This window comes from Schistocerca gregaria, chromosome 5 (assembly GCF_023897955.1).
Source record: "Schistocerca gregaria isolate iqSchGreg1 chromosome 5, iqSchGreg1.2, whole genome shotgun sequence".
Lineage (NCBI taxonomy): Eukaryota > Metazoa > Arthropoda > Insecta > Orthoptera > Acrididae > Schistocerca > Schistocerca gregaria.
Window position 1 is genome coordinate 660,570,406 of NC_064924.1, and position 15,241 is coordinate 660,585,646.

The following is a 15,241-nucleotide window of genomic DNA, read 5'->3' on the forward strand; positions in this document are numbered from 1 at the left end:
TATAATGTCTTTCCTGGAGACTAGAAATCTACTCTGTAGGAATCAGCATGGGTTTCGAAAAAGACGATCGTGTGAAACCCAGCTCGCGCTATTCGTCCACGAGACTCAGAGGGCCATAGACACGGGTTCACAGGTAGATGCCGTGTTTCTTGACTTCCGCAAGGCGTTTGGCACAGTTCCCCACAGTCGTTTAATGAACAAAGTAAGAGCATACGGACTATCAGATCAATTGTGTGATTGGATTGAGGAGTTCCTAGATAACAGAACGCAGCATGTCATTCTCAATGGAGAGAAGTCTTCAGAAGTAAGAGTGATTTCAGGTGTGCCGCAGGGGAGTGTCATAGGACCGTTGCTATTCACAATATACATGAATGACCTGGTGGATGACATCCGAAGTTCACTGAGGCTTTTTGCAGATGATGCTGTGGTGTATCGAGAGGTTGCAACAATGGAAAATTGTACTGAAATGCAGGAGGATCTGCAGCGAATTGACGCATGGTGCACGGAATGGCAATTGAATCTCAATGTAGACAAGTGTAATGTGATGCGAATACATAGAAAGATAGGTCCCTTATCATTTAGCTACAAAATAGCAGGTCAGCAACTGGAAGCAGTTAATTCCATAAATTATCTGGGAGTACGCATTAGGAGTGATTTAAAATGGAATGGTCATATAAAGTTGATCGTCGGTAAAGCAGATGCCAGACTGAGATTCATTGGAAGAATCCTAAGGAAATGCAATCCGACAACAAAGGAAGTAGGTTACAGTATGCTTGTTCGCCCAATGCTTGAATACTGCTCAGCAGTGTGGGATCCGCACCAGGTAGGGTTGATAGAAGAGATAGAGAAGATCCAACGGAGAGCAGCGCGCTTCGTTACAGGATCATTTAGTAATCGCGAAAGCGTTACGGAGATGATAGATAAACTCCAGTGGAAGACTCTGCAGGAGAGACGCTCAGTAGCTCGGTACGGGCTTTTGTTAAAGTTTCGAGAACATACCTTCACCGAAGAGTCAAGCAGTATATTGCTCCCTCCTACGTTTATCTCGCGAAGAGACCACGAGGATAAAATCAGAGAGATTAGAGCCCACACAGAAGCATACCGGCAATCCTTCTTTCCACGTACAATACGAGACTAGAATAGAAGGGAGAACCGATAGAGGTACTCAGGGTATCCTCCGCCACACACCGTCAGGTGGCTTGCGGAGTATGGATGTAGATGTAGATGTAGATGGGGTCCGAAGTCACGGGCTCTCCAGGCGGGGCACATGCGTTGACAAAGGACCGACCAGCAGCGGACAATAGTAGGGTTCCCCCCCCCCCCCTCCCTCCCCCTAGAAGATATCAAGCGGCAGACTTCAATCCTGCGCTACAATACGTGTCTGGTATGAAAGATGGCCATATTGAAATACTTCATAATTTTAAATAATTGCCGGCCAGAGTGGCCGAGCGGTTCTAGGCGCTTCAGTCTGGAACCGCGTGACCGCTACGGTCGCAGGTTCGAATCCTGCCTCGGGCATGGATGTGTGTGACGTCCTTAGGTTAGTTAGGTTTAAGTAGTTCTAAGTTCTAGGGGACTGATGACCTCAGAAGTTAAGTCCCATAGTGGTCAGAGCCATTTGAACCATTTTAAATAATTCGATGTTTCCTAGTGCGATAAATCTAAACATATTAGCTTCCTTGCGGCATCGAAACGCATTTATAAAGACTTTCATGTTATAAATATCACAAAAACGGTAGAAGTTGTTAAATACAGTCAAAAATATGCTTACAACAGTCACGGAAAACTAATAACTGCTGAACGCTCCAAGTGACCTATACAAACGAGTGGTAACGTGTTTGCCTCCCATGCAGCAGGCCCGGGTTCGATTCCCGGCCGGTTTGGAGATTTTCTCCGCTCGTGGACTGAGTGTTGTGTTGTCATCATCATCATTTTATCCTCATAACCGTCACTCAAGTTGGCCAATGTGGCGTCGACGGAAATAAGTCTTGCACTCGTCGGCCGAAATTCCCCGATAGAGCCTCCCGGCCAACAATGCCACACTCTCGTTTCTTTTTTATCCTGATGGTTCCTTTCTTAGGTACATCGTCCATTTCTTCCTATCTGAGCTTGTGCTCCGTCTATGATGCCTTCAACGATGCGATGCAAAACCCTAATCTTTCTTCTTTCCTTCGTGCACCGTTGTGTAGTAAATTGAGTTCGTAAATTTCGAAACAGGCTGTTGTTTGTTCGGATATAAATTTTTTCTTTTCGTAGCGTGGAAATGTGGTGGATTTCAGACAGTATTTGGCAGCATTGATGTCGTTCACAGCAAGATGATTTCATTTACGTTATGTGGTTACGCCGCTGATTGAATGAGTGGCCGGGTTGTCTTGCGACAGCCACGCTCTGATCGTGGGACTCACCATCAGAGCAGGGGGATATACAGTAATAGAAATAACTATTCATACACTAGAGCGTGGAAAACTAACCTGCCTTTATTGACAATAAGAAACCAATTAGTGGATATGCACTATAGACATTGGCCAGTCGCCAATGCAGCTATGCTGGTATATAGAACGAGAATGAACAAGCCTTTACAAAACAAAATACAAAAACCTCTGCCAAGTTCTCTACTGCGCTGGGAATTAAGTATTCATATACCAACAGAAAATCACACTTCTAACAAAGCCAGAACGTGTTTAATACTTCGTATGCACACCCTTCCGATGTTTATTACTTCTCACAACCTCCGTGGCATGGAATGGACCAATTTTCTTGTAGTTTCCGACGTGATACCTCGCCATTCTCGAAGGAGAGCCTCTTTCAAAGAGGCCATACTACGGATGTCGTGTTTTCTCACTCGTGTTTCCAGCTCACTCCACAAGTGTTCGATGGGATTCAGGTCCGGTCTCTGAGCTGGTGTTTTAAGAGTGTGTGGCTTGTTGTAGAGCATCCACAGCCGGACAATTTGCGCGGTATGTTTGGGATCATTGTCCTGTTGTAAGTAATAATTTCTAGGAAGACGAAAGGTGTCAACACTCTGTTGTAACTTTTGTTGGAGAATGTTTATTTACACAAATCTGTCCAGGGTACCTTCCACAAACACTAATTTTCCGACACCGGAGGCTGACATACAGCCCCATACCATCACTCCACCACCTCCGTGGTTCAGCGTGGGTTGAATGTTGTTTCGGTCGAGGTCTGTATTCGGTCTTCTCCAGACCAAGATCCTACCATCATTGTGTACGATATTAAATTTGCTTTCATGACTAAACAATACAGTATGCCAGAAGTCTGCTGTCATGGATACATGCTGTTTCGCGAATTCCAACCACCACTTGCTGTTCTTTTTGCTGATGTAGGGCTTTTGTCTCGGGACCCTGGCTCTGAAGCACGAACGATTGAGAATGGTACGAACTGCCCTTGGAGTGATGTCCTTTCGGAAGTGGTCAGTTATGTACATATGCGGATAGTGCCGACGCTGTCGTTTTCGGGTTTTTCTTGATGATTCTTAGTAGCATTCTGGGCTGTCTTGTTGTAAGCTTTTGTGGACGACCGTGTCGTTCACTGTTTATTACTACATGTCTGTCCGTATGTCTCTTAATGATAGATTGCACAGTCAAAAATTGTTCAAATGTGTGTGAAATCTTACGGGACTTAACTGCTAAGGTCATCAGGCACACTACTTAACCTAAATTATCCTATGGACAAGCACACACACACACACACACACACACATACACACACACACACACACACACACACACACACACATGCCCGAGGGAGGACTCGAATCTCCGCCGCACAGTCCAGGACTACAGCGCCTCAGACCGCACGGCTAATCCCGCGCGGCGATTGCACAGTTTCTCGGCTTCGCCCTATGATGTTCGCAATTTCGTCGTACGACTTGTGTTGAAGATATTGGGCCGGCCGCGGAACCGCGCGACCGCTACGGTCGCAGTTTGGAAACCTGCCTCGGGCATGGATGTGTGTGATGCCCTTAGGTTGGTTAGGTTTAAGTAGTTCTAAGTTCTAGGGGATGACGGCCTCGGATGTTAAGTCTCATAGTGCTCAGAGCCATTTTTTGAAGATATTGGGCGACAACGATGTTTCGTTCCTCAATGGTCGTTTCCTTCCCCATGCGGCCCATTCTGCTGTTCCACGGTACCCACGTCCGACGGGCTGTTGCTTCACGGCTGCCACACGACTACACAAGTGTGGCATGCACTGCGGGGCTGCGTCAGCCGTTTGCTTGGTTGAAAGTAGTCTGCTGTATGGATACATTTTGCCCTGTCGTAGACCGTGCGGAGTGTAACATTTTTTTATTTCCCCAGAGTAGATTCATGGCATACGGGAAGCTTCATTACCAAGATCATGGTTATCTGACGCTACATCATCGCACTTATTCGTATCGGCGCTGTGGGTGATTTACTATCCCGACACACCATCGTAGTTTGTCACCACCTACTGTATTTCCATGACTGTAGTTTTCCGCTGGAGAATCCGCCGACTGCGGCAGGTTGGACTTTCGAGGAGAGCGTCGTACCGCAGCCAGACTCTTCTCCTCGTCAGCGCTGTGAGCTGGGCCAAGCGAGGCCAAGCCGGCGTGGCGGGGTGAACAGCGGCGTTTGTGCTTCCGCCGGCGGCGGCGGCTACACAGGGCCTCTTTGAGGGCGCCAGTGCCGACTCACGTTCCCTAAATCGGGCCCGTAAGATGAGTAATATCGCCGGCCGGCCAGCTGCCTCCTGCAAGGAAGGCGTTTTATTATCACACGCTCCGCCGAAAGCCGCCCCCCCCCCCCCCTCCCCATTGCTCTTCACTTCCTGTCCCGTGAAGTCGTCAGCACGCTCTGCTGTTCTCACGTGCAAGGCGACAGCCACAAAACTGACTGCGAAAAATTAAGTCTGTCGCGGCTGTTCATTGATTATTCCCGCTTTTCACTAAGCGGTTATACACTCTAAAACAAAACAGACGTATCGCGAAGGAATATCCGAATGGGACGTAAATCGGTAGATGTGACGCACATCTAGAGACAAACAAACGATTACAATGTGATTCTTCGACTTCTCCCAGCGTATTTCTTGCTCGAACAGCCCACGGGTGTACTGCCCGTCCATAGTGTCCAACGGGCACCATACTTCGGCGATCAGACGTGTCGCCGTCGTCAGGTGCGCTGACGAACTGAGCTCCGCTCCCGCTGCCGTGCGTCGGCGGTCGCTGAGAGGCTGCCGTCGGCGTCTGTGGTGGCGTCCGTCTAACTGCCTCGTCCACCCTGGTCGCTCGTTCGTTTTCTTTGCTGAGCCTCTTTTTAATTAGACTCAGTGCCGGTTCCCATGCCTTGCTGAGGTTCTGAGGAGTCCGTCCCTGGTACGAATTTCGATAGTCGCTCTAACGACGCTGTCCCAGCATTTAGAAGGCAAACCCTGGTATGTGGTAGTCCAATTCGTGATTTTCAGACAAACAGTGTGCTCTGCGACTGGCGACTTGTTGGGGTACATTAGTCGAGTGTGTGTCTCATGTTCTCGGCAACGATCTTCGATGGTGCGCACCGTCTGTCTAACGTAAGTCTTCCAACACTCACAGGGAATCTGGTACATGCCGGCCTTCCGCAAACCGAGATCGTCTTTGATACTTCACAATAATGCTCGTGTTTTATTGGGCGGGCAAAAGACAGTTCGTACTCGGTGTTTCCTCAATATTCGTCCTATATTCCCCAATAGTGCGCCAGTATACGGTACATGGGCAGTGGCTATCTCTTCCTCCGCGACTTCGTCCATCTCCACACGAGTACCCGTTTTTCCGAAATACAGTTTTGAAGTGTTCCAGCTCACGGGGCAGACTCTCTGCGTCCGAGATGGTGCGCGCCCTGTGCACCAGTATTTTTAGCACCCCATTCCTCTACGAAGGGTGCTGGCACCTATTGGCATGCAAATACAGCTGAGTGTGCGTTCACTTCCTGTATACCCCATGACCCAGGGTGCCACCCGCTCTCCTTTTAACCACGATGTCCAGGAATGATAAAGGGCAACGATTACAATTTCAGAAAAATTGGATGATTTCTTCCACAGCAAGTCAATTACGCTTTGATCCACCTCTGACCGCAATGCAAGCAGTTATTCGGTTTGGCACTGATTGATGCAGGTGTTGTATGCCTTCCTTAGGGCCAGTGTGCCAGTTTCTGTCCAACTGGAGCGTTAGATGGTCAAAATCGCTAGCTGATTGGAGGGCCCTCCCCATAATGCTCCAAATGTTCTCAATTGAGCTGAGATCCAGGGAACTTGTTGCCCAAGGTAGGGTTTGGCAAACACGAAGACAAGCAGCAAAATCTCTCGCCTGTGCAGGAGGGCGTTATCTCGCTGGATGTAAGCCCAGGGTGACTTGCCATGAAGGGCAACAAAACGCGGCTTAGAATATCGACGACGTACCGGTGTGCTGTAAGGGTGCCACGAATGACAAGCAAAGGGGTCCTGCTATGAAAAGATATGGCACTCCAGACCATCGTTCCAGATCTTATGGCGAGTGACAGTCAGGTTGGTACCCCATCGCTGCCTGAGGCGCCTCCAGAGACGTCTTTGCTGGTGATCTGGGACTAGAATTGTCTTCAGTGCTAAGTCTGGCTTCGAAATCAGCCCCGATGACCAGAAAAGACGTGTCTGGATGTGCACCGGACAAGTGTGTGATACCAACCTGACCGTCACCCGCCATGTGGCCCAACAAGCAGGAGTGATGGTCTGGCGTTCCATTTTTTTTCATAGCCAGACCTCATTGGTTGTCATCTGCAGCTGGTCATCGGGGCTCCATTCGAGCGCAATTCTATTCCAGCCAATGAGATTCCAGGCCGAATGCACCCGTCACCACAGCAAATGGACTTGTTGGTGTACAGATGTCGATGGAAGTCGACGCAGGGGGCGCCGTGATCTCGGCCCCCTTTCTCTAATCCTCCTATTAATGGTCCTTGTGGTCTCTGAAGTACCAGCTGCACGTCATTGATGAATCCTGGGCTTTGCCTCTCTGACAAGGGCTCGGTCCTCACGTCCTCAGGTTCTCTCGTCTCTCTAACTCGACTGCTTCCTTCACAACCTTGTGTTCGGCCATGGTTCCACCCATCCCTACCAACATCGTTGAATATTGACTTTGCTCCTGATCAAATTTCGAGCGTTTCCCCGATTACTCCAAGCGGCTTGTTTTGAGTCGACCGCTGTTCGGGGCGTTTCCAGACACGCCTTCGGCTAGGAACCTTGCTGACTGTAATAGAGCTGTATTCAGTGATGATTCCGACTCCGAATAGAGCCCCACTGACCAGTGAAGACGTTTCTGGAGACGTCCCGGACAGCAGTGGGATACCAACCTGACTGTCGCTCGCCATATAACCAAGAGTGACAGCCTGAGGTGCAATTTCTTTTCACAGCGCGACCTCTTTGGTTGTCATCCGCGGGAACCTAACAGCACAGTGGTACGTCGACGATATTCTCAAATGGTTCAAATAGCTCTGAGCACTATAGGACTTAACATCTGAGGTCATCAGTCCCATAGACTTAGAACTACACACAATCATGCCCGAGACAGGATTCGAACCTGCGACCGTAGCAGCAGCGCGGTTCCGGACTGAAGCGCCTAGGACCACTCGTCCACAGCGGCCGGCTGACGATATTCTACGGCCCGTTTCGTTGCCCTTTGTGGCAAGCCATCTAGGGTTTACATTTGGGCAAGATAACCCCTGCCCTCACACGACGAGAGTTTCTTCTGCTTGTCTTCGTGATTGCCAAACACTGCCTTAACCAGCAAGGTTGCCGAATGTCTCCCTAACTGAGAACGTTTGGAGTATTATAGGAAAGGCCCTCCAACCAGCTCGGGAGTTTGATGGCCTAGCGCGCGAACTGAACAGTATTTGGCACGATATCCCTGAGGAGGACATCGAACAACTCTGTCAATCAATGCCAAGCCGAATAACTGCTTGCCTAAGGGCCTGAGATGGACCAACGCGTTAATAGTTGCTCGATTTGTGAAGCTCTTTCTCTTGAATAAATCATTCAGTTTTTCTGAAATTATAATCATTTGTTTGTCTGTAAATGAACGTCATATCTGTCGATTTCAGTCTCATTTGGCTGATTCCTTCTTGGTTCGTCTTTTTTTTTTTCGAGTGTATTTCAGGTTTCATGGTTATTTCCCTTTGAGCTAATCCTTGCAACAGTACTGTCACAATGTCCTTGGTTATAAACCTTGTAGTGACCCAAAGTGAAACGTTAATTACAAAGTCGTCAGTTTTAAACGTATTACCAGTAAACTGATGATCTTTTTACCGAGGTATACTCATTCTTACGGGTGTGTTAATCCCCTAGCGTTGTTGGAGTGCCTCTTGGTGGTTGAAGCAATGTAAAGGAACGAGTGGCAAGCTGAAGTTCGGTTCGGGAACGAAGTCTATCGCGACAACACTTATATGTAAAATCGTCAGTCGTCAGTCAGTTGCTCCTGACGATGACGATGGAGGTAATCGTCGAAAGCTTGAGATTTTATCCCGAATTTACGTGGCAAGAAAACCAAGAATGTTTTACATACTGAAGTTCGGTTCGATCGAAAAAAGAATTCGTTCTTAAAAGCCGTTATCTTGGACGTTTTAAGTAGTCACAAGTGATCATTCAACTACAAAATTAGTTAATAAATATACAACCATTGTTTTCGAGAGTACACAAATGAGGGCAATAATAAAAAAGTAATTCACAACGAAGATAGCAATGTGCTTGTAAAATACGTTGTACCACAGCCTCATGTTATATGGTGATGGAAAAAGTAATCAGTTCTTTGTTCTCTACATTCACAACTTACAATAAACTTCTATGATAAGTACATCTCTCATCTATACTATTACCTTTTCGTTCGTGTAGCTTAACCATGACTGAGTCACTGAATATTCGAATTTTTGTCTCATACCTCATTTTGCAGGGTTCTTACTGCAGCTGAAGGTAGTTTTTACAGCTACAGAGTTTACATTTTAGCAATGGACTCTCACAGAAAAATATTGTGCGACATTTCATGTATTTTCTTGTGGTGGAAATTTTTCGCAGCAACTGTAGATAAATCATAGTAGTTAGCAAGAAAAGTACTTCACTTATTTTTAACAATGTGTGGTGGTGATCTTGTGGCTCTACTAAATTTATGAAATTTATTCGCAATTACTGAATCTTTCTGCCACTAGCTGCAATAGGTATTAATATATTACCTATTGGTTATACATGAAAAATTGTGCCCGACTGGAACTCGAAACCCGGATTTCCCACTTGTCGCGAGCAGTTACCTGAACCACTTCGGCTACCCGAGTACACTTCAAGGACCAGCCTAAATTTCCATGTGTCATACTGTCTACGACCCCGTATGGATGTTATATATTTCCACAATTGCGAATAAATTTCATAAAAAATTCTCTTTGTGTGCTTTACAAGAATTAATTTATACATCAAGACGTGTTTCACCTTTCAAAGAGATATCCTGATTGGGTGTCCTGAAATATTACGTGCCTTATCGCTTTCACATACTGATTTTTAAATTTAAAACAGTTTATTTAAATATTTTGCAATAAAATGAAACAGCATTTACAGTAAAAAATTTACTTGGATGTCATTTATAGAAAAACTTCCTTACGTATTGCGTCCACACACACACACACACACACACACACACACACACACGCACACACTTCCATAAAAACACACAAACAGACAGAAAACAACTAAAAACAAAAGATCATCGAAGTTGGCAGCATTTCCAGAAACGAATGTTAGGAAATTACTGAGACTCTACACGAAGAAAGGGTGACTTTCAACTGGTTTTCCAAGTGGGGAAAAAACTACATGATCTTCAAACATGACAAAAATTCATTTGCAGTATGCAAAAAGGCATCTTCTTGTTGACTACTACAGTTCACATATTACTAGTGATAACTATGAAGGTTGTAATAGACGAGCGGAAAGTGAGATTCTGCTCCCTGTTCCAGGCGTCCGGACGGTACTGGTGCTGGACGAGGAGGCTAGGCCAGCGGCGTTGCAGTCCTGCCACCCTCGCGGAGACTCCAGGTGAGTTCACAATTCTCTTTTAAGTCTCCTCTGTCCAGCTAACCTGCCACAGAGTACTCAAGAATTAGACTGACGACTAACTCTCTGCTTTTCAACAAACGCCGCCGAAGCTGAAAGTCTGTCAAATATTAAACTCCCCTCTGGTAAATAGTTTTGCTCTGTTACTGTACGCCTCATTAGAACGCAGTGTAACTTACCCATAACACACGTCTTACATCGTCCTATTACTGCTTCATTGGATAACGTGAACTACCAAAAATGGTGCGAATATGCCTTGACTGCTAAAAAATCTGTGTATCCAGCCATTTATGCGAAGGATAACGTGGCAGCAATATCTTGGCAGAGATTTAGAATTGTATACAGGCACACATCGTTTCAGACTTGAATGCGCTCTTAAGTCTAGGGTCTGACGCTAGACATTTAATAAGCGAAACGTGTTATGTAGCATCGAAAGTAAATGTTATGAGGATTCTGTGACATTTAAGATATGTACTTTGCTTGAAGAGTAATCTGAAATAAGTCCCTTCCACTTCAGGATGGTACCGATTCATCCTGCACATAGTTCTCATCACTCCCCATGACTTTATCCGTTGCAAATTTATAACTGAGGCAGCTTACGCTCCTCACCTAATCTTACACATGCGTTTAACTTGCACACGAAAGGAAAAAGATCATCAAACATAATACTTTTGAGTGTTGGCCGGATCGTTCGTTAGCGCCTCGTTGGAAATGCTGGCGAACGCCTACTGCTTTATGCAAACCGCACGGCACAAAATTACCTGCCACCGGTAAGTGTTAGCGATCAGCTACCGTTTGACGTTTTTACCTACAGTGCCACAACCGTTTTCTCAATGTTATCTCCCTGTTTCTCTCTTATTACAACAGTTGGACAAAATATGCTAATGAAGGGTTATGGAAAGAAAGTATCGCGAATTGAATTCCATATGCCATCTGCGGACTGTTACATAAAAACAATGTTTACAACGTGAGGTTTGTAGCGAATATTTGGTTAGATTGTTACTGTAAATTTGGGTGATATTTTGGCACCCATCTTTATTTTAATCTAAGGGACAGACTATGATAAATGTCCTACGCACATTTATCCAGTCGTGACCATTGCCCAGAGTTAAATGTTGCAAGTCTCTCCATCAAATCCTATCAGTAAAGCAGAAGTATTAAATCTTCAAAATCAACTCACAGAGCAATGCGGGACTGTGGTCGAGACATTTGGCCATCATTCGTGACGACGTCATCCGGTAACAAAAATTTGTCCTTGGTTTCACTTATTCATTTCAACCGAATACCGGAATTATTACTTCGTGAAAGTTATGGCCTATTTGGCTACTCAACATTCTCCACCTGACAAGAGCTTTATCACTTTCTGCTTCGTGTGTTGATTGAAAGGTGAAAGAAACAAAGGGAATGAAACAATGAAATCTACTTTCAGTTTAAGAACAGCTTAGACTGAATCTTCGCTTCGCGTTTTCAGATTGTGTAGGTGGAGTACTCCCTCCCATTCATCTGCCATCATTACTGACGCGCTTCTTTGTTTCTCTCGACAGGTTCTGCTTGCAGACTCGTCGTGGAGGGCTCGTGAAAGTCTACGACAGTGTTCTGATGCCGGGGGTAAGTACATCGCTAACAGAACAGAACAAGAAAATACGCGCTAGTGTAGCTGTACGTGGCGGGACTGGTCCGTTCTTGTGAAATTTTACACTGATAGTTTTAGTAACAGCTTTCATTCTGCAGGAAGAATAACTTCTCCCAGATAACTGCTTCAGTAAATTATGAATATTGCAGTGCATTAAAGTAAGGTTGCGAAGAATAGTACAGCAGTTGTTTTGTGCAGCTGCAGACTTGGATCGTTTGTAACTGAATGAAAAATACACTGCTTCTCAATAGTTACCAACGAATTTCGGTTTGGCGTACTGTATCCACTGTAGCGCAAGAAAACACACAACTTTACTCATCGTGACAATAGAAAATCAGTGCCCGACTGGGATTCGAACCCAGCGCAAGCACTCGCCTTAACCGAGTAGGCGATGAACACGTCTGCAGGATCGAATTACACTTTCGACGCCAATGATGTTTCCTCCAATTACTTTCTCGTAGTGTCCATGAGAATATTATGCGGTAACGGATAATGAGCTAGGTTGCACCACAGCTCCATGTTTGGTAATATTATGGGAACATTTAAATTAAAAAAATGTATAGAACCCGTAGTTATTCCCAAAAGCTTCAAATCGTTGTCAACGAACCAATCTTAGCCTCTGCAGCTAAGGCAGACACACCGTCATCCAAAAATCAGGTGTCCCTTATACACAGCCAGTTTGATTTACACGTGGAGTACTACAGGCGTTGCACACAAAGTATTTATTACTACAGAGGGTGAAAAAAATGTGGAAAAATCGGAAACACAGCGCATTACCACCCCAGTACGGCGCAGGAAAGTCGTAGACGTTCAAAAGAGCTTCCAGAAATGGGTAACCACAAGTTTTCATGGAAACTTTAGGCCATCATTCCTGCAAAATAGTGGCGAGTTAAGATAATAGTGATGGAGGTAGACAACCATCACACCGTTCTCTCCTAGATAGACCGCAAAGGTTCAGTAATATTTCGCTCTGGTGACTATGATGGCCAGGCAAGATTCGACAATTCATCCTCGTGCTCGCAAAACCAGCCGTGGATGATGTGAACTGTGTAAACAGGGGCCCCGTGGTCTTGGAACACAGCATCACTATTGGGTACAAACATTGTTCCATGGTGTGGACTGGCTAATCAAAATGGTCATACAATACTTATCAGTAACATGACCTTGAAATGTTTTAAGAAATACAAAGCTGATGAAAGAGTTAAACTTTTAGTTTAATGCTTCCAAAACATACGCAGAGCACCCATGGAGCCCATGGAATATCCGGATATGGTTGCGGTGGTAATCACCCATGCCATGTTTCATTTTTGGGACGCAAACTGGACCAGAAGTTGAAACAGTGAGAAACAAGACTCATCCGACCAAATGATTTTCCGCCATTGCTCCACAGTCCAGGTTTTACGGCTTCGGCACAAAGTTTTCCTGTTACTGACATTTGCATCACTAATGATTGGTTTCGGGAGACCAGCTCGCCGTACAGTTGCTTGCACGTGGCACTCCCATCGCCTTGGTGCTAATAGGATTCGCGAGTGTGACATTCAGTTCTGCAGAGACTTTTGCAGTCGCCGTCCTCTTATTTTTCGTCAAAATCCTCTTCAATTACAGTCCGTACGATCATTTCGTCCACGTTGTGATTTAGGGAATGATGTTTTTCCGCTTTACCTGTATACGGTACTCACCTTCGGGAAGAAAAATCGATAATATTCGTGAAATGTACGAGGGTCCTTGAATAATTAAAGGGACAAATTTGTCTGGAGAAAAAAGCATTTATTACTACAAAACACTACTTTTTCTACTTTTCAATCGTCTTGAACGTGTACGCACTTGTTTCAACGTGCTACAAGCGTTTTTATTTTGGCTGCAGAAAACTCTTTATCTTGATGTTTGAACCAATTTCCCACAAACTTTTCCACAACCTCCCTATCCTGGAACCTCTTCCCACATAATGCCTCCTTCAGTGCAGCAAACAAATGGAAATCACTAGACGCTAAATCAGGACTGTAAGGGGGATGAGGCAGTACTACAGCCGATTTTGTCGATTGTTTCACGGGTTAGTTGAGCAATATGAGGATATACATTGTCTTGCTGGAGAATCACACCGCTCCTCTGAGATCCATGACGTCTCTCTCTCTCTCTCATGCCTGGCTTCAGCTTGTTTAAAACTAAATCCGAGTAGTATTGGCTGTTCATTGTACTCTGCTCTTCGAGATAATCACAAAAAACTGGACCTTCGGCATCCAAAAACGCCGTCAACATGACTTTTGCTGCTAATGCTTGGGTTGTGAATTTTTTCTTGACAGGTGAGTTGGTGGGCTTCCACCCCATGCCTTGTCTTTTTGACTCTGGCTCATAATAGTGAATCGAAGTATCATCACAAGTTAAAATTTTGTTGAGGAAGTGCTCGCCTTCTTTTCATAACGTCCCGTAAGCTCTGTGCACACTCTCAACCTTGTTTCCTTGTGTATCTGCGACAACTTCTTTGGTACCCATCTTGCATGTGTTTTGCGGTACTTCAGCTAGTTACAGATAATGTTATTAACTGTGCTAGTACTAACTTTAACTGTATCAACTATGACTTCCACAGTCACACAGCGGTTGGCACGAATAATGCCATCCATTCGACTTTTAAATGAGGAAGTTCAACTGCAACTGGTCTGCCAGAACGGTGTTAGTCAGTTACTGAGTCGTGACAGTTTCTGAACTGCTCTGCCCACTTGTGAGAATTTGCAGAACTCATACAACCTTCACCGTAAACGTTAGACAATCTATAGTACATATGCACTGGTTTCTTGCCTACAGCAAGTGTGTTGTGTTGTGGTGGTGGTCTTCAGTCCTGAGATGGTTTGATGCAGCTCTCCATGCTACTCTATCCTGTGCAGGCTTCTTCATCTCCCAATACCTACTGCAACCTACATCCTTCTGAATCTGCTTAGTATATTCGTCTCTTCCTCTAGGATTTTTACCCTCCACGCTGCCCTCTAATACTAAATTGGTGATCCCTTGATGCCGCAGTACATGTCCCTTGTTCTAGTCAAGTTGTGCCACAAGCTGCTCTTCTCCCCAATCCTTTTCAATACCTCCTCATTAGTTATGTGATCTACCGATCTAATCTTCAGCATTCTTCTGTAGCACCACATTTAGAATGCTTCTATTCTTTTCTTGTCCAAACTATTTATTGTCCATGTTTCACTTCTATACATGGCTACACTCCATACAAATAATTTCAGAAACGACTTCCTGACCATTAAATCTATACTCCATGTTAACAAATTTCTCTTTTTCAGAAACGCTTTCCTTGCCATTGCCAGTCTACATTTTATATCCTCTCTACTTCGACTATCATCAGTTATTTTGCTCTCCAAATAGCAAAACTCATTTGCTGCTTTAAGTGTCTCATTTCCTAATCTAATTCTCTCAGCACCACCCGATTTATTTCGACTACATTCCATTATCCTCGTTTTGCGTATGTTGATGTTCATCTTCTATCCTCCTTACAAGACACTGTCCATTCTATTCAACTGTTCTTTCAAGTCCTTTGCT

The 15,241-nt window shown here is 45.1% G+C and overlaps 1 protein-coding gene across 2 annotated transcripts in view; it reads left to right on the top strand.

The window, feature by feature from the left end:
* LOC126273192 (uncharacterized) overlaps positions 1–15,241 on the top strand; it is a 416,556-nt gene that overhangs the window by 392,562 nt on the left and 8,753 nt on the right. For both annotated transcript variants that reach the window (XM_049976716.1, XM_049976717.1), the window contains exons 5-6: positions 9,972–10,050; positions 11,613–11,676. In XM_049976716.1, the coding sequence (XP_049832673.1) occupies positions 9,972–10,050; positions 11,613–11,676 (143 nt within the window). The remainder of the gene's footprint in view (positions 1–9,971; positions 10,051–11,612; positions 11,677–15,241) is intronic.